At 40.2% G+C, this 20,364-nt stretch overlaps 2 protein-coding genes and 2 pseudogenes across 3 annotated transcripts in view; 2 read left to right on the plus strand and 2 right to left on the minus strand.

Annotated features, from left to right (window-relative positions):
- The window catches only part of LOC137049335 (gastrula zinc finger protein XlCGF52.1-like), a 61,798-nt gene extending 49,089 nt beyond the window's left edge, over window positions 1-12,709 (minus strand). For both annotated transcript variants that reach the window (XR_010899574.1, XM_067427855.1), the window contains exon 1: window positions 12,144-12,709. Coding sequence is in view for 1 of the 2 variants with exons in the window: in XM_067427855.1 (XP_067283956.1) it covers window positions 12,144-12,372 (229 nt within the window). In the remaining variant the exon portion in view is untranslated. The remainder of the gene's footprint in view (window positions 1-12,143) is intronic.
- LOC137049305 (gastrula zinc finger protein XlCGF57.1-like) overlaps window positions 1-20,364 on the minus strand; it is a 250,594-nt gene that overhangs the window by 166,466 nt on the left and 63,764 nt on the right. The window lies entirely within an intron of this gene.
- LOC137049914 (piggyBac transposable element-derived protein 4-like) lies at window positions 6,349-7,968 on the plus strand (annotated as a pseudogene).
- The window catches only part of LOC137049410 (zinc finger protein 585A-like), a 42,290-nt pseudogene continuing 39,125 nt past the window's right edge, over window positions 17,200-20,364 (plus strand).

A 20,364-nucleotide genomic window follows, 5' to 3' on the forward strand; every position in this document is an offset into this window, starting at 1 on the left:
AAAGCATACACACATTGGAAGCTATAAACTCAAAATATTCCCAGATAGTGAAAGGGCATTACTCCTTTTTTATTACTCTAAACACCAACACCCTATCCCCTAACACCAAATTAACTAAACAAAGTGCAAATATTTTACCAAAAAAAGACACAACAACTAAAAAGAATAAATAGTATCAAATACATTTTAGTTATCTAAATGTAATGTATTGATTAACTTTTAAAGTACAGCTCTCTCCTCACAAACCCATCAACCAGACTGACTGAGCCAGCAGGGACTCGATCTGGAGTTCGAACCTAGTGAGACGCAAAGCAAAACGTGCACGTGATTGGACAGAAAGTGAGGCTTCATTTGTCATTGATCACGTGACTCTGGGAAACCAATACGGAGCTTGACTACAAATTGTCTCGCATGCGCGGTACGCACATCGAAGCTTCAGTGTCATACATAACATCACTAGTTTGTACCCGGTTTTACATTTACATTTATGCATTAGGCAGACGCTTTTATCCAAAGCGACTTATATTGCATTCAAGGTACACATTTTACATTATTATCAGTTCTTGCTTTCCCTTGGAATCGAACCCATGACCTTGGGGTTGTTAGCGCCACGCTCTACTGGTTGAGCTACAGGAAAGCACAGTAGAGGTTTTGAGGAACTAGGTTTTGAGGAACTTCTAGTTCTAGAACTCAAATGTGAGTCCTACAGTGATTGTCTTGTTTGTTTACATATTTGGTAAGGTGCATGTAAATATGTTATGTGAAAATGTATTAATGGTAGCATTGAGTTTGTCTGTTTTATGCAGAGTGTTCCTTGAGGAAGCATAAGGAAACCGCTCTACTAAATAAGAACTTGTCCAAAAAAGTATTGACATTCAACAATGCCCTTAACATCCAGTGCTCCCTGTATGAGATACTTCAGCTTATCTACCGCCACTAGGAGACCCAGTCACAGGCTGATGTGGTTTCATCAGTAATGATTTACTGTTCAGTGATGATCTAGTAATGAGTACTGTTCCATCTCACTAATACATCTACAAACACTGAGCTCTTAGTAGCCAAGGTGCTACTATAAAAGACTGAACTTTTTGGTGGTTCATTTGCATCAGGACATTAATGTGTTGTGTTCCCTATATCGAGGGAACTTCGCACTGCGTCGGAACGACGATTTGGGGATACTCCCTTAGCATGAACGCGTCTGAAGTATGAATGAAACTAGTCCAATCCTTATTGGTCCTACGTCATGACGTAGATGTGACGGCATACCCGGAAGCTATAAAGGGGAGCCCGGCGCATAGTAGCGTCAGTTATCGCTCTTCAGCATAACGCTCTGTGTGTGTTTGAACATTGTCTGTCTATTTATTGTTGTCTGTCCCATATATATAATATATTATATCAGTAAAAAGAGACCTAGAACGAAGATATGTCTAGTTCTGAGTTCAAGAGGTGCGTGCATCCGTGTCCCCGCTACATCTCGGGAACGGACACGCACTCTCTTTGTGTACAGTGCCTGGGCGTTTAGCATGCTCAGGCGGCTCTCGAGGGAGCCGCCTGCAGCCACTGCGAGCTGCTGACGCTCAGGGTGCTGAGGTCTCGGTTGGCGGTCTTTGACGAGGCCGGCCAACCACGCGAGCCCCGTGGTTCTGGGCCTGCGTCCGCTGAGGCGGCGCGGCGTCGCAGATCATGGGGCTCGCAGCTGGACGTATCAGCGGAGATTGAGACTGCCGAGGCACTTTCTCAATCTTCCTCTGATAGTTCAGAGATTCTCCCACCTCGTGTGGAAGCCCGCGAAGCGGCTTCTTCCCCCGGGGTGGAGAATCAGATGTTGATTCTCTCCGGATCCGAAGATCCGGAAGATATCAACATCGAGGCGGGTGGGGCCGCATATATGTCACCACCGCACCCACCCGCCCAAGAGGAGCTTATCGAGGTACTGACTCGTGCCGTGGCCAAGTTAAATATCGATTGGCCACAAGAGAGGCAGGAAGTCCAGCCATCTAGCAGGCTGGACGACCGGTTTCTCTCGCGCCGGGCTCAGTCGCCTCGCCGGGGCTTGCCGTTCTTTCCGGACCTGCACAACGAGTTGTGTAGGTCCTGGAATAGACCATACTCCGCGCGCATATCCAACCCCCCAGTATTAGATTATGCTAATGTTATGGGAGCGCGCAAAGCAGGCTACGGGACGATGCCGCGGGTGGAAGATGCTCTCGCGAGCTATCTGTCACCCGAATCGGCATCGTCCCTAAAAGCCCCGGTACTGCCCACCAAGCCATGCAGGGACACATCAGCATTGGTGGGCAGGGCATATATGGCGGCGGGTCGGGCTGGTAGCGCTCTGCACACGCTATCGATATTGCAGGCGTACCAGGCCGACCTATTAAAAGAGCTTGACGAGGGAGAAGGTCCCTCCCCGGAGGATGTATTAGAGCTTAGGAAGGCTGCTGATCTGTCTCTCCGCGTCACCAAGGAGACGGCCCGTGCCATCGGCCGCTCCATGGCCTCTATGGTGACAGTGGAGAGACACCTATGGCTAAATCTGTCGGGGATGAAGGAGAAAGATAAGACTTTTCTCCTAGACTCCCCGATCTCGCCTTCTGGCCTGTTCGGCGACGCCGTTAATTCGGTCGTCGACAGGTTTCAGGAGGCGAGGAAACAGTCAGCAGCCTTCCGACAGTTTCTCCCTCGTCGGCCAAAACCAGCAAAGGCTGCCACTAGTGGGCAGCCGCAGCCGTCAGCCAGCTCCTCGCACCGTCAGGTGCAAAAAGAGAGCGTCGCTTCTAGAGCCCCTCCTCCGGGAGCTTGGCAACAGAGGCGGCGCTCTCACCAGCAGGCTTCCGTGCAGAAGGGCGATCTAAGGAACGTCCTTCTCGCTAAGAAGGCTGCTGGGAAGAAGTCCTAGCTGTGGTAGGGCTTCAGAGAGCGGTCCCCCTCGCGCGGGAACAACTGAGGTTGTCTCTCGCGCGACGCTCTCGAAGGGAAAACGATGTGGTAATCCCGCCGTCACAGACGCTTCGGGCCACATCGTTTTTCCTAGGGCACGTTTCGATCCAGTCGCCTCGAGTAAGACCTGCGACTGGGCGGGACGAGTGTCCAAATATCGAAAATCGTATTTCGTCCCCTGCCGGGCATCCGCTTCAGGGGACGGGAAACGAGACTCAAATAACACCCGAGACCAGCCTCGAGAGGCTGATTCCCTTAGTAGATTATCTCGGCGCATGGAAATGCCTTCCGAATATATCCACATGGGTCCTGCGTACTGTAGAAATAGGGTACAGACTGCAGTTCGATCACCCCCCGCCAAAGTTCAATGGGGTGACATGGACTGCAGTGGTGCCAGAGCGGGTTCGGGTAATGGAACAAGAAGTAAAATCCTTGCTGGCAAAGGGGGCCATAGAGTGGGTCCCGCCGTCGGAGAGGGAGGCCGGGTTCTACAGCCGGTACTTTATAGTTCCAAAAAAGGATGGAGGGCTTCGGCCGATTTTAGATCTGAGGTATCTGAACCGGTCTCTGAGGAGATTCAGGTTCAAGATGTTAACCATTCCCACGATCGTGAGTCAGATCCAGCCCAAGGACTGGTTCGTCACGATAGATTTAAAAGACGCCTATTTTCATGTCTCCATCCTTCCATGCCACAGGAAGTTTCTGAGGTTCGCTTTCGGGGGCGAAGCGTACCAATATCGAGTGCTTCCCTTCGGTCTAGCTCTTTCCCCTCGCACGTTTACCAAATGTATGGATGCAGCTCTGGCTCCATTGAGACTTCAGGGCATCCGGGTGCTAAATTACATCGACGACTGGCTTATTCTGGCCCAGTCGTCCGAAATGGCAGTTCAACATCGAGATGTAGTTCTAGCACATATCCAACGCTTGGGGTTGAGGCTCAACACAAAAAAGAGCGTGTTGGCGCCAGCCCAGAAAACGACCTTTCTGGGGGTAGTATGGGATTCGGTTTCGATGCGGGCGCAACTCTCCCCCGCACGAATCAAGACCATTCTGGCGGTAGTCTCAAGAATAAAGCTAGGCCAGAGTATCACTGTGAAACACTTTCAGATAGTGTTAGGGCATCTAGCGGCAGCGTCCAACTCAGGAGAGTGGGAGATCTTCAAGCTTTGGCCATCACGCCAACCTGCTTGGAGTTTGCCCCGGGAGGAGTAAAGGCCGTACTACACCCTAGGCCAGGGTATGTGCCGAAGGTTCCATCCAGTACGGTCAGGTCTTTGGTTCTTCAGGCATTTCATCCTCCGCCCCATGTGACGGCGGAAGAAGGGAGATTATTCCTTTTGTGTCCAGTTCGGGCCCTAAGGATCTATCTGGAAAGGTCAGCTCAGTGGAGGAAATCAGACCAACTTTTAGTGTGTTTTGGCTCACCCAAGAAAGGGCTGCCTGCGTCAACCCCTACTATCAGTAATTGGATTGTGCAGGCAATAGCCTTGGCATATCAGGTGCGCAATCTGCCTTCACCTATTGCCTTGAGAGCCCACTCGACTAGAGGCATGGCCTCTTCGGTGGCCCTTCTGTCCGGAGTCCCTATGCAGGACATCTGTGAAGCGGCTGGCTGGGCTACTCAGCACACATTTATAAGGTTTTACAGCCTACACCTCCCTGCGACCCCCGGCGGCAGGGTACTCCAGTCCTGATTGTGCCTTGTCTCCAGCTCACAATAGGGCAGGCGTATCCTTGGTGTGGCCTAGTGGGTACTCGTTCCCCAAATCGTCGTTCCGACGCAGTGCGAAGTTCCCTCGATATAGGGAACGGCTCGGGTTATGTATGTAACCCTTGTTCCCTGAGAGGGAACGAGCACTGCGTCTCGTCGCCACACCGCGTATCGCCTGAGAGCATTATGCTTCATCGCGATAATTGACGCTACTATGCGCCGGGCTCCCCTTTATAGCTTCCGGGTATGCCGTCACATCTACGTCATGACGTAGGACCAATAAGGATTGGACTAGTTTCATTCATACTTCAGACGCGTTCATGCTAAGGGAGTATCCCCAAATCGTCGTTCCGACGCAGTGCTCGTTCCCTCTCAGGGAACAAGGGTTATATACATAACCCGAGCCGTTTTCTTAAAGTGTGGTGATTGGAAAATAAATATGACTCATTGAAATGTAGAATTCTCTGGTCCCTTAATTGTTTATGTAGCAACAAAAGTGCTTTTAAAGGCCGATGTTACAATAGTGTAACAGAGGCAAGCTAGTGAGAGCTGTGCAGGTAATCTCCCCTCATGGCAAGAGAAACTCTAGTAGTGGCTTACGCAAATATTTTCAGCCTTTAGCCTCATTATTACAGCATCAGACTCCCATGTGGAAAGACCCAAGTTCGAGCACCACTTGGAATGGGAGGTGCAAACCACAAAAATTACAACAGTTGTATGCCTTATTTACGCTGTCAACTTTCCTCATTAGTTTTTTTTTTTTTTTTGATAGTGCTAGCTTAACAATCTGTCCTTGGGGTCAATATGACCCCAATCGACTATTAGTTAAAAAAAGGGTTCCCTTCATCTCAGAGGAATTAAACGTTGTGACTTTTCCTACATTATTCACCTATACATGTACACACACAAAAAAAACGGCTTCATTCGGTTGTTCCGAAGGTATGCAAATTTTTTTTTTTTACTAATCTGGTCTTTGGGGTCAATATGACCCCAATTGAAAATGAATGGGAAATGCATTTTTTTTTTAAAATCCTTTTGTCCAAAACGAAAAATCAATAAATACAACTTAAATCTGAAAATTTCCACACAGAAATTAAGTCCTGGTACTTGAGCACAAATGCAATGTAGAAAACACATGCTTACACACAAACACACACAGGTATGACTGCCACAGAGAGCATTTGTATAGAATTTGGCTAAATAAAATCAGCCACAAATGCAGAAAAAATAGTTACAAAGGGGTGAGACCAAATGCATAGACACTCACATATGTACACACACACGCACACACACTCACACATAGACACGCACACGTAAGCTCTCAATCTCTCTCTCTCTCTCACACACACACACACATTTACTCACTCACACACACATTTACTCACTTACACACTCACACACAATTATGACTGCCACAAAGAGCTTTTGTATAGAGAGAGAGAGAAAGGGGGAGAATGATTGCCACCAAGAGCATTTTCAAATTAGGCAACGGTAATCAGCCATACATGCAGAATACGTGTGTGTGCGGCCTAATGCATGTTCACAGATTCAGAGTGCAAGAGGAGATCGAACAGAGATGAAAGACATCTGACCTTTTCCACTCTGAGAATATTTATGTTGAGATGCAAGAGCTGAATTTGTGTTTTGAAAACATAGAAGTTGTTCCCACGCAAAAGGTATAAAAGAGTGCTGGCAGCATGGCAAAGAGGTACACTCTTCTTGAGACACTGGAGTATGTGCTGGATTCCAGCGAAAATGAAGAGAACGCTGAAGACTCTGAGCCTGAGGACTCTGAGCCAGAGGACTGCAATACCCCTGAAGAGGTGGAAGAGGATTACCAGGAATTGGGGGATGACGGTGAGGAGGCAGATGCAGATCAAACCTTAATTATTAAAACTGGGCAAATAACCTGGTCAACCATTCCACCTCCACAGAGGCCAGGGAGATCACCAGCTGCACGAGTTACAAAGTTGACACCTGGACCAACTAGGTATGTGTGTTCTCGTGTAGAGGACATAAAGTCTGCTTTTTTATTATTTTTTCCACCAAGCATCCAAAGCATCTTGGTGGAAATGACAAATCTTGAAGGAAGGCGTGTATATGGTGCTGACTGGAGGGATGTGGACTGGACAGATATGGAAGCTTATATTGGTCTGCTCCTTCTTGCAGGAGTTTATCGCTCCAACAATGAGAACCTGGAAAGTTTGTGGGAGGCTCAAACTGGGCGTGCAATTTTTGGTGCTGTCATGCCACTTAAAAGATTTAAAATTTTGTCAAGAGTCATCCGTTTCGATGACAAGGCCACAATATCTGCCCAAAAATAAAATGACAAGTTGGCACCAATTCAGGACTTCTGGAATTCATGGGTTGAGCGTCTTCCAATGATGTTTAACCCTGGTCCAGACATAACAGTGGACGAGTGCCTGGTAGGATTCCGAGGTCGATGCATGTTCAAACAGTACATGCCAAGTAAGCCAGCAAAGTACGGAATTAAATTCTGGGCAGCATGTGACGCCAAGACGAGCTATGCTTGGAGCATGCAAGTTTATACCGGCAAGCCTCGTGATGGACCACCTGAGAGAAATCAGGGCATGCGTGTAGTCCTTGATTTGACCACCGGACTCCAGGGACACACAGTTACGTGTGACAATTTCTTTACATCCTATGCCCTTGGCCAGGAGCTCCTGAAAAGGAAAATGACCATGGTCGGCACAGTTCGCAAAAACAAACCGGAACTCCCACCAGCACTTTTGACAACAAGAGACAGAGCTGTGTTCTCATCTCATTTTGCATTCACGGAGACGCACAGTCTGGTCTCATATTGCCCCAAAAGGCATAAAAATGTGCTGCTCATGAGCACCTGTCACAAGGATACCAAAATCAGTGACCGGGAGGACAGGAAGCCAGAGGTCATTTTGGACTATAACCGCTGTAAAGGCGGAGTTGACAACCTTGACAAGGTATTTTACAAATTTTATGATTTGATACATTATTTTTTTATAATTTTCAAAGTTGGTGATAGAGTGAGTGGTATTTCTTTTGCCAGCAGATATACTAATTTCTGTGTGTGTGTGTTTGCAATATTGCAGATGGTTGCAAGCTACAGCTGCAAGCGCAAGACGAATCGTTGGCCTATGGTTGTCTTCACCAGCATCCTTGATGTCTCGGCCATAAATGCCTTTGTGGTGTGGAGAGAAGTGAGTCCATCATGGGAGAGAGGGAGGAACACAAAAAGTAGGATCTTCCTAGAGCAGCTGGGGAAAGCTCTGTGCTGCGTTCCACTCCACTTTAAGACACGCACTTGCAAACTTCCCTAAGCACTTCCCCTTGGGGGAATCCCTGCCGCCATTTTCAAGTGTGTTCCACTTCGTGAAGTGGACAAGGGAAGTTTGTATGGACAGACCCTTGCTCCCTCGATTTTGACCGAGTGAGCGAGTCTACTTCATATGTACACTTCAGGCAGCTTCATATACCACAATGCAACGCGATTGTGACGTCACCACATATCACGTTTAATTTACCCCACCACAAACAACTATAACTATTTTTAAAAACATTTAAAACAACCCAAACACATCCATATACATATAGAATGCTGCATTAAACAGTTTCGTAAAGGTAAAAAATAAATAATATATCAACTCCATAGTGGATTCCAAGTGATCAAGGGCTTAGGGCGTTCCAGTTCAGTCCATTTGAAAAGTTTCCGCCAGTAGTGGGCACTCATGCAACGTAGGCATGACGCACATCCGAGTGAACGAGACGGAGGGAAGTTTGCGAGTGAAGGGCATGATAAAAACGAACTGGAACGCAGCACTGGTGTCCCCTCTCATGGATTGACGGCAACACCTGCCTTATGCACCAGCATCTGCAACAATCCTGAAGAGACACCGGGATACTTCCGATGCTCCAGGGCCTTCCACTGAACCTCAACCATCAAAGCGAACAAGGTGTCAGGTTTGTCCACGCGCTAAAGATATAAAAACTGACAAGCAGTGTGCAACCTGCAAAAGATCCATTTGTGCTGCTCACACAGTCTTCTTGTGCCAGATGTGCGCGAAATGATTATTTTATCGTGTGTTTTACACCATGTATTTAACATATTTTTGGTTATGTGTTGTTGCTTTTATGTTCAGTGTTCAGCATGTGACTATAAAATTCTTTATTTGTTGTCCACTTTTACTCCTGTTCATTTCTGGATATTTCTGTTGACTATGTACACATTATTATTTTATTTTTTTTAATTTACATTCTAAAGTTATTTTATAGTATAATTTTTTTACACTTGAATCATTAAAATGTTCAATAATACGCAACTACAATCTGACTCTGAGTTTTGTCTTTAGGTGTGACTTTATGAGCAGTTGGACATATCCAGTAAAATGAATGGCTTTCAATGGCCTTCTGCTCGTCAAAACAAGTTATTGCTTGAACTGAAATCCCCTTCTGCTTTTCACTAACCACCAGATGGCAGAATTCTACACCTAACACCTAGATCAATATCCAGAAAAAATGTAAATTAAATTTGGATAATAATTTAAGTGACTTTTTCATTAAAAAAAATGATATTTCACATGCTAGCTAATGGTGTAGTTTCGGATTATTGTGGAAAATAGGTACAAAAGTACTTCAAATCTCCCAAAACACAGCATTAATGCATAGATGAGGAGTTAACAAAAAAAAAAAAAGATATATTATTTGTATTATTGAAAATGTATATATTTTATATAATTATGCTTTAAATTTTGGGTTCACACTGACCCCAAAGCCCTGATTAGTAAACAGGAAATGAGGACCATTTTAAGGTTAAATGTTAACGTCACTCTGCACGCAATGTAATAATCGTGTACCTCCAGCACGCAAACAATTAAAATGCATTTTTGTACGTGAGGATGCATATGAATAATTCTGATTATAAAAGTAGGCTAGGTTAAATAATTATTACAATAAGTTAGGCCCCATTGTGTAACAAGCAAATTAAAATATTTATTATTCACAATATGGAAAGAGGAAATAAAACACAATTTGTTAAGAGCATGACTCAACACTAATGCCATTAATGGGCTTATTCAAGTCCTCTTTTTAGTTATTTTTATCCATTCTGCATCTCCCACATTGGTTTTAGCAAGGCGTTCTGTGTTGCAAGTTGGTGAATAAAGATACTTGGCAGGTTATGTTTCACTATTGCTTTATTACTTTATCCAATTTTTGAAAAGAGTTACGGCTCACTACCAGTTACAAAAGACACTGTAACAGTATATCAGACAATTTTTGTAGTATTTTTCATCGATTTATTTCTTAAATGATCCCTTATGCTGCGTCCCAATTCGCCTACTTATACTACCTCCTAAAAGTATGTACTCTTTTTGTGAAGAAAAGGTATATACTTTTGAGTGTGCAGCAGAAAAGTATGCAAGCTTCGGGACATACTACTTCGCCATCTTTAACGGACTCTGTCGATTAGTTACGAGCATCCCGTCACCGTTTATCTGCCCTGTCAATCATCGTCAGATTCATCATAGTTCAAATCCTCCACATTCAGTTTAATCTCCTACCGTATCGGAGAGAAATGTAGCCACTTGTTGATCTGCCATGTGTGGGTCTTTGTGGGTCAGAGACTCTCCTCGTGTGTTTGCAGTTTAATTATAATGATGCATTTAAAAGTTAATGGCCAAACGTGTCATTTAAAAAGTTCACAATGCTGCTGCAGGTGAAATATAATGCGGACAACACTGAATAAATATATTTTTATCGGGTTAAATATTGATAGTTGGTCACTCAAACCCCTTTATCTAAACTTTTCTACTTAACCGTCGAACTCGCACATCTGTCATGTTTGTAGTTTTTTAACGCTTTTTATCCGCGTTTGTAGTTCTAATCGAATCCTCGTCCAACTCGCAATGGGTTGTGGGCAATATCAGCCGTTAGAGTGCCCATCGATCCATACTACGAATTCGGACCGGAAATAGTAAACCATCCGGGAATCTTTGGAATACTCTTTTCAACATACTACGATTTGGGACATACTAATTCTATTTTCGAATACTATTTAGGATGGATAGTATGCGAATTGGGACGCAGGGTTAGTAATCCCTATAGTTTAGCTCAAACCGTAATCAAATGCACCTGTGCATGGTAATCAAGTTTGTGTTTGAAATCAACCCCTATACCCTCGTTCACTATTCCCTAAATTAGTTCAATAATATTGTCCACTTGAAGGAGTGAATGAAAACGAGTGAATTTTTTAACACTATTTTAGAAGGGCTGCCGCGATAGGCATGGGTTCTGCTCGCTATTTAATAATAATTTAAAATGTCGCAAACTTGGTAGTGGTTGAGGAGAGATCCCCTGATATGAGTGTAAAGCGCTTTGGGTGTACAGTAGTACATTTGAAAGCGCTATATAAATGCCTCATTCATACATTCAAACTGGCAGCTCCAGTAGTAATGAAAAGATTTATTTTGAACTCTCATGAAAACGAGAGTAACAAGAAAGGGGTGTAACGATTCGTTTGAACGTTTCGATTCATATCACGATTTGAGGTTGTCGATATGATTTAAGGACGATATTGGTTCATTTAGAACGATATGATCCGAAACGATTCAGTGACAGAGCCAAAAATTTAAATCAGTGGGACTGTTTTATTTCAGTCGAATCGAAGTTAAAACGAATCATTACACCCCTAGAAAGTACGCATCATTGATCATTATTTGTATTGAAAATATTTTCTCAGAACATCTAAAAGTCCTGCAATTAAGAAGATAAATTAAGGCGGAATTATCATGTGACAAGCAAAAGTCATACAGCATGCCACAGGAAAAGTGCTCAAAAGCAGCACATTCACTGAAACTATTTCTATTTCAGTTCATATCAAATGTTGCAACTTCGGGATAATGATTTTCATTTATTTTCAGGGCAGAACTCTATCAATGTAAAACAGTTAACATTTTGCAAAGATTGCATTCGTTTAATCTGAGACTTTATAGACTAAAACGTGACTACATGCAAAAAGAAAATGGTCTGCAACCATCCTTGTGGAAAGCTACTGATAATGATATTCCAACTGTTCATTCAAATCATGTATCAAGGCATTCAAAGACAAATTACATTAATAATATATACCAAAATACATTATAAAAACCAATCTGCAACATACCCTAGTGTTCAAAATTTTGGGGTCAGTAAGATTTTATAAAGTTTTTGAAAGATGTATTTTTTGCTCAACACTAAAGCTCCACTACTTCAGTCTTCAGTGTCCCAAGATCCAAAGACAGAAATCATTCTAATATGCTGATTTGCGTCTCAAGACATATAAACATAGTTTTTTATTAGGCTTATTTAGAAACATAAAGGCTTAAATAGGCATATAAATATGAGAAATGTGAATTGCTATAAGATGTTTCTAGAAATTTTTAATAACATAAATATTAATTTCTGTAGAGCTGGAAATCTTATTAAGGAACTAATAACTAATTTTGAGACTTTAACTAACCTGTTTGTTCCTCAGTTTCTTCATCTTTCACTCTGAATGTTTCCTCAATCTTCATGTCTTCACTCTCCTCTTTAATAAACACCATCTTTATGTCTTCACTCTCCTCTTTAATAAACTCCATCTTCATGTCTTCACTCTCCTCTTTTATAAACACCATCTTTATGTCTTCACTCTCCTCTTTAATAAACACCTTCTTCATGTCTTCACGCTCCTCTTTAATAAACTCCATCTTTATAATAGTGTCATGTGGATCTCAGTCGTTTCACCAAGAGTTTTCTGTGTTGGTCCTGTTTAGGATAAGAGTAATTAATAGAAATAAAAATAAATCCAAATTAAATATTTGCTTGTCTCAATCAGCTGTAGTTCTCGTCACTCTCCAGAGACAGAATTCATGTTTGAAATGATTCAAGATAAAGAGTTAAATGAACGCTCCTTCAATCAAACAACATTGATTAACGTTAGACAAAGCAATGCAGTTGATTTTTAATAATATTTCATTCGTTCTGATTCGCTCTAAACCCTTTAAACGCTTTCTCCAGCCGAATCACAACAGATGAAGAGCGCGGCGCTGCCTAATGACGTCACACTTGAATACCAAAATAAAAGTCACGTTTACTGCACGTAGAAATTATCAATTTAAAAAGACGACAAAATTCAGAGTTGAATGTGTTATTGAAATACTGTATAATAATACAATGGTAAGTTATTAATACAGTTACCATGTAGACTCACATCTACAGTCACAGTAGTTTTGTTCATTGTCTCATCATCCAGACGGTTCATCCATTAGCCTTTCCCTGAGAATGATCCACTCCAGTCTCTCTACACTCAAATTACACATATCTGCATCCAGACTGCAGTTCCCCTGTTTGTAGAGCCACAAATTCAAGGCCTGTTAAAAATATAATTTAAGTTTGTTATATTATTTATGGATATTTCCTCATTAATGTGTTTTCTATATTTTATAATATAGTAACAATTAAAGTCGGCTACTGTGTTGATTTAGAGAAATTAAAAAAAAATGTATCTCTCAAAGTGAACTGTATTATTATTACCTTACCATTGTGTTATTAAATGTATTTCAATAATACATTCAACTCTGTCACCTTTTCTTATTTGTATTAATATATATTTTCTATGTACATTTCTACACACTTGTGATTACACAGCAGTGAAAGGGACTTTTATTTTAGTCTTGGTGTATGACATCATAAGGCCGCGCTCCTGCATCGGTTGTGATTCTGCTGGAGAAAGGTTTGTGTTTTATGCTTTTAAAGTGTTTAAAGCGTTTACAGTGTTTAAAGTTTTTAAAGCGAAGCCGAATTAGTTATGTATTATTCAATCTAACACTGCATTGTTGTTGTTTTTTTTAAACATTTATAAGCGTTGTGTGAGTAAAATAACATAAACTAATGAGAAACAGAAGGTGTCTCATTTCGCTCTTTATCGAGAATCAGTTCAAACATGATGATAATTATTATTTTTTTTTTTTACATTAAACATTATTAAACATCACAATATTAAAGCAATACGTATAGACATGGATGGAATAACAACAACAAAAGAGACAAAAAATACAAAGACACAGATAAGGGTAACATAAAAACAGCATAAACAAATGTAACTTACACCTTAAATAGACAAAAAGGTTGAAGCTTTGGGATTTAACAGAGCTTTGGATAGTTTCCATATACTTCTCTAGATCATCTTTGAATATAGAAAAGAGGTTTAGAGCAATAAAAATGTTGCATATGTATGTGGAGTTTAGTTTGTAAGAAACACAAATTAATTATGTAATATTTCCCTATGTTTTCTTTTGAACAGTCAAACAAACTAAAGAAAACGTCTTTAAAACAGAAATAAAAGTCACTCACAAAACAAGATTGGATAAACATGAATAAAACTGACCAAAATTTCTCTGTGGTACATTGCCAAAGCAAGTGGCTAATCAGGTCATTTAGATCTATTAACTGTAGCTCTGACTGATGAATATAGATATTATTCAGTCGGAAATAAAATGCATGATAATACAATATTCATATTTCAATATAGAAATACGGCACTTAAATTTACTTCAGTAATACTCAAAAGCTCACCATCAGAATTCAACAACTGACCAACTATTAATATATTAGACTCAAACCAAATATGTGATGTATTATTCAAAATACAAATAAGGAATTGCCTGTGACAATCAAATAATTAAAGTGGTGTTTAGTTCAGCTAAGGAAGAAATTGATACCACCGAGTTGTTTAAATAAATGGTTAGGGAAAATATTCCACATACAGCAATTTTTGTTTTAATAATCCAAACTTTTGTTTTCAGATAAACTTGATTGAATTAATGATAAATGCAGTGACCAATTGATCTGTTTGTTTAAATCGCTTCTCCTCCATCTAGTTGTTTAGTTTGGGTTAATATGTTTCCCTCATTTGATTGAGAACATTTTTGGGATTTCTCAGTCGGTATTGTGTCATTTAACATCGTTCACAGAATATATCCTGAGAAAGACACATTAAGTCAAGTCAGCTTTATTTATATAGCACTTTTACAATGATGATTGTTTCAAAGTAGCTTCAGTGTTAAACAGGACAATTTTGCAACAAAATTTGATTTCTGGTGTACAGTTGTTCTGGAGAAAACAGTGATGTTATCAGCTAATTTCAATGTATCATATAGTGACAATGTGGTCAGATCAACGATATAATTGATACAGTTAATTTAGTAATTAATTTTATTTGGATATTTAGTTATATTTAGAAACTTAGATTGAAATGTTTGTGTCCCCAACTAAGCAAGTCAATCCAAAGGCGACAGTGGCAAGGAACCAAAACTCCACCAGGGCATGATGGAGAAAAATAAACCTTGGGAGAAACCAGACTCAGTTCTCCTCTGGCCTATTAAGACACAGCACAGCGTAAGATTATTATTCAGGCAACCTTACAGGTCAGAAAACATATTAGATTGTAATATTCTAAATTTCTGGGTATCACGCAAAAGACGGGTTTATTGAGGATGGCGCGTCGTTTACACAAGAATATGAATACTTGAAAGGTCGGAGTTATTGCGCCGGAGGGGTTTATTGAGGATGACGTGCCTGAGAGGCAAATTCAGAAGATACACCAATTGACACGGTCTCAGCAGACGCTCCAGGATGTGTTGATCACGTCTGGGAGCAGGTCCACCATCTGATCCGAACACGGCTTGGATCCGGTCGACTGCAGTAAAGCTCGGGATAAACAGAGAGACTAACATTAGCGTAGATGCCACTCTTTTTATGATGTAACGTACATTAGGTGTTATGGGAAATTTTCATGGTTCCGGCTGACCAGTTTATGCAGCCTAACAATCAGTCAATTGATTTGAATAATGAAAGTTAAAAATGTTCTATGTGTATGCCATAGTAAAGAGATGTGTTTTTAGTCTAGATTTAAACTGACAGTGTTTCTGCTTCCCGATCAATGCTAGGAAGACTGTTCCAGAGTTTAGGAACTAATAGGAAAAGGATTGACCGCCTGCTGTTGATTTAGATATTCTAGGTATTATCAACTGGCCAGAGTTTTGAGACCGCAATAGCCGTGACGGAGTATAATGTGTTAAGAGCTCGCTTAAGTACCAGGGAGCTAAACCATTTACTGCTTTGTAAGAAATAAAAATGATTTTAAAATGTATGCACGTAACTATTCAATATAAATCACGATGCTTAACTTATTGATTAACTTATTGATATTTTAAGACTAAATAAAGAGTTTTTTTTTTTATATTTTCTTTTTTTAAATTAAAAAATAATAATATTAATATTATTGTATTATTATCAGGACCCACAAATATTTCCCTAATCATTATACATTTATTATATTCAACATAGTGGTATAATGTAGTAATGTCACTGAAAACAAAACAAAAAATGTCCCCCTCACGCATTACTCACACTTTCAATGCAGGCAGCATTCTCTCCCGGTCACAATGTCCTTTCTCTCCCGCTTTTAATGCACTATACATATGTAACCCCTTCTTTTCGGACCGGGACTCAAACCCGGGTCCGCCGGCATGAGAGTCGGACGCTCTAACAAGGAGGCTAAAGGCTGCAACCTCTAACGTCAGTCGCTAGAGCGTCTCTTGAGGTCAGAGGAGTGAGGTTTACTCGCACATCAACTACTACTAGCTGGCCTCTGTTACACTCACCCCCCTAAACCTCACTCCCATCCGGGTCACGGCACAAATGTAACCCCTTCTGTTCGGACCGGGACTCAAACCCGAGTCCGCCGGCATGAGAGTCAGACGCTCTAACAAGGAGGCTAAAGGCTCCAACCTCTAGCGTCAGTCGCTAGAGCGTCTCTTGAGGTCAGAGGAGTGAGGTTTACTTGCACATCAACTACTACTAGCTGGCCTCTGTTACACATATAAGAATAAAACATCTAAAATGCTTTAAATAATCATTCTACTAAAACTTTGTGATTTAAATGATGTTTATGCTCTCACTGAGTTGTCATTCCAGCAGCGCTCGCACTTCATATGATCAATGCAATCCATCACAGCTCTATTTGCAAGAAAGTGTGTCAAAATTACACATAAATGACTCTAAATGTTTAGCTCATCTAAAAAATGTAATTCTGCATACTCACTCATGTTTTAATTTTGAATGCTTATATCTCCTAAAATGCAAATTTTGTCATAGTTTTGGAACATACCAGCTTATTCATAATTTTAAGGCTAAATAACAGTCATATTAAAAGCTAAAAAAATTCAGTGGACCTTTAAAGCTTATTTACAATCTGTGAAGTTTTGAAGTTTGTAAACTTGTTTTAAACTATCTCTGATAAATGAATTTAATGTTTGTGTTGTGCTTTAATTTTACATTATTATTATTATTTACATTTTTATTGTATTTCAATTTATACTTCCAAAATTTGAAAAGTCAAGAATTTGCTTTCAATTTAAAAAAAAAAAAAAAATCCCTCTGACTGACTCCATTACTAGTGCGCTGAACTACTGAACTAGGAGAGATTTACTGTGGATTTATTTTTCTTTCTATTATTATTCTCAAACAGGACAAACACTGAAAAACATCTGGAGAAGTGATTGAGATCCACGTGACACACTAATATAAAGATGGAGTTTATTAAAGAGGAGAGTGAAGACCTGAAGATTGAACATGTATTCAGTTTAAAACATGAAGAAACTGAGGGGCAAACAAAGAAAGTGGAGAGTGAAGAAATGAAGATTGAAGAAACATTCAGAGTGAAACTAGAAGAAACTGAAGAACAAACAGGTTGGTTTTAATTCTCAAAGCTCAGTCATTTGATCTTTATTAAAATGTCCAGCTCTATAGAAATGAATGGTATTTTTGAAGGATGTCAATATTTTCCCTTTAATTTTTTCGATCTTTAGGAGGATTTTACTAAATAATCCTCTTAAATACTAAATATTTACCTCTGAGTTATGCGCCGTTATCAAGGTTGTAAACACTAGATGGCTATATAGCCTTACAAATAAATATAAACAGTTACTGTTGAGTGAGAACAGGGCGTGGGAGTGGGACTGCAGCCGATAGCGTCAGTTGCTTGATAGGGTAAAGAGGCACTACTCTTACTGGCCTAAATCCATATACAGACTCATTTTTGTAAAAGTTGACATTTTAATGTTGATGTATTAGTTCTTGCATTATTATCGCAGTCAAATCTGGACACAGAGAAAGGATTTATGTTATTCATACTAGCTCCATATAATAGCATAATCACTCACATGAAATCAGAATAACTATTTTCTTAGTGTGACCAGTGCGATATTTCAAAATATATAATTGAGTGTTTGCATACCATGAACAGAGTTGTGGGTTTTCCTCCTAAAATTTGAAAAACTGCATCACAGTCAGCAATTGACAATTTACATTCAAGTAGCTTTATTGGCATGGTAAAAAGGCTTTACTTTGCCAGAACATTGACAGTGCTTCAAACCAATGGTGTTCCTCAGTTACAGTGTAGCATTTACTGCAAATTAAAATGTTAAAATGAGTACAATGTTGTGCTTTACTCTGAAATATGCAGCATGTCAGTCTATATATTTATATAGTTACATTTGATGATCGCACTAAACCAATATCACATTCTCATAACCATGCATTGTCAAAATTCATAGTTTTAGAGCAACCAGCAAAGTAACACAGCTGCGAAACAGAATTTTTTCATGCATTTTGCACTTTGAACCCTGTCTGTCTGTTTTTATTTTTTAAACTACATTTTAGACTCCTTTTTTGTCAACGATATTGCATGTTTATAAAACGTTAGTCACAGTGTAGGCTACGCAGTGACTGAAATACAAGCATGCAAACACATCAGATTTCAGTTCTCAAAATATAAATATATATATTTTTACTAAATTAATAGCCTTGTCGAATGACTATCGTTTTAACTTATATGGTGGAAAAGGTGACGCTTGCTAGAAGGATCGAGTGAACGATCGTAAGCAACGTATCTACGGTTGTATTTTGTAAGTTAGGGATAATCCATGGCTAGCCATGCATTTAATGATTTTAATGCACGACCTAGAGGCAACCGCTTCGCTTCTATCCTTTAGTGAAAATTTGGCGAAATCCTTTAATGCATGGCTAGCCGTGGATTATCCCGCTTATACCATGGTTGTTTGCCAAATTAAAAACAAGTTAAAGCTGTAACTGATGTTTTTTAACAGGCGGGTTAAAATGACTGTTGTTTTCTTAAGTTACGGCTCGTTAGTTCTAACACACTAAAATCATGTTTTTGAGAAATTCCAATGTAAACACAAGCTTATTTTATTAATCTATATTAACAGCAACACCTTTGATGCATCATTATCCTGAATATGAGCCATATACCACATTAAAGCTGAGATTCTCCCAATTTTCAGTGATATATGACACATTTATGGGAAAATTCTTAAAGGTTTGTAAAACAGGCCTATTTATTATGATGCTTATGTCCAAAAAGCACAAACGCATTCAAACGAATTGGGGGTACAAGAGCTTGATTGTAGCAACAATTACCAAGTCAATTAATTGAAATTATTTTTATAACTTTATTAATCAAATTAAATATCCATGGAAAAAGTCATTAAAGGTCTCCTTCTTCGCGATTTCATCTTTCAAACTTTAGTTTTAGGAAATTTTAGTGTGTAATGTTGCTGTTAGAGCATAAATAATACCTGTAAAATTATAAAGCTCAAAGTTCAATGCCAAGCAAGATATTTTATTTAACAGAAGTTCCCTTTTAAAGCCTACAGCGAACGGACGGTTTGGACTATAGCAGGAAGTGCAGGGATGTAATGACATCACTAGAACCGTTTGTTGACTAACCCTCCGCCCACATGTACACGCAAAAAAGGGGGCGTGGTCTTGTTGCTCTCCCACGTGGAGAAGAGTGCGCATTCAGCGCTTGCATCTCCCCGTTATGGTAAGAGGCGGGACCTTTCCGGGCAAAGTGCGCTAAGCTGCTGTCGAATCACAACACAGGAAGCGCTGGCCCAATCAGAACTCATTACGTGTTTCTGAAGGAGGGACTTCATAGAACAAGGAAATCATCAGGCCGTTTTTAGGACAGAGGAAACAGCGCTGTACAGATAAGTCAATTGTGTGAAAAATACAGTTTTTTTACACGCGAAACATGAACTCATGTTATATTGCACCCTGTAAACATAATCAAAGCTTCGAAAAACACGCGAAGAATGGGACCTTTAATATATATAAAAATATATATATATAAAAAAAAAATATTACATTTCAGTAGAAAATCTCTAACTTAAATTGTTTTACTGGGCTACATTAAGTACAGTACTGGAGTAAAAAAAAAGGAGGGATAGTTCACCCAAAAATGAAAATTCTGTCATCATTTATTTACCCTCATGTTGTTCCAAACCTGCACTTTCTTCAATAAACCCGGTTATCTCATTATTCGGGGTAATTCCACCGAGATTAATATCGGAAAAACTGTTTAAGCAATCAGCTATTTTCTGTCCCTGCTCGCGTTTAAGTGCTGCCATGTCAAATCTAGATAACTTAATTCATTAATCCAGTGTTTCCCAACCTTTTTTCAGTCATGGCGCCCTTTGAAAATGTTCTAAATTTTGTGGCACCCCCTTACATGCGTTACACTAGGGGTGTTTACTCACGATTCGGTTTTTGGTTTCAGGTTCACGGTTTCTGTTTGGTTCGGTATTTGCTATGTTCATGGAAAAAAGGACTACTGT

This window comes from Pseudorasbora parva, chromosome 20 (assembly GCF_024679245.1).
Source record: "Pseudorasbora parva isolate DD20220531a chromosome 20, ASM2467924v1, whole genome shotgun sequence".
NCBI lineage: Eukaryota > Metazoa > Chordata > Actinopteri > Cypriniformes > Gobionidae > Pseudorasbora > Pseudorasbora parva.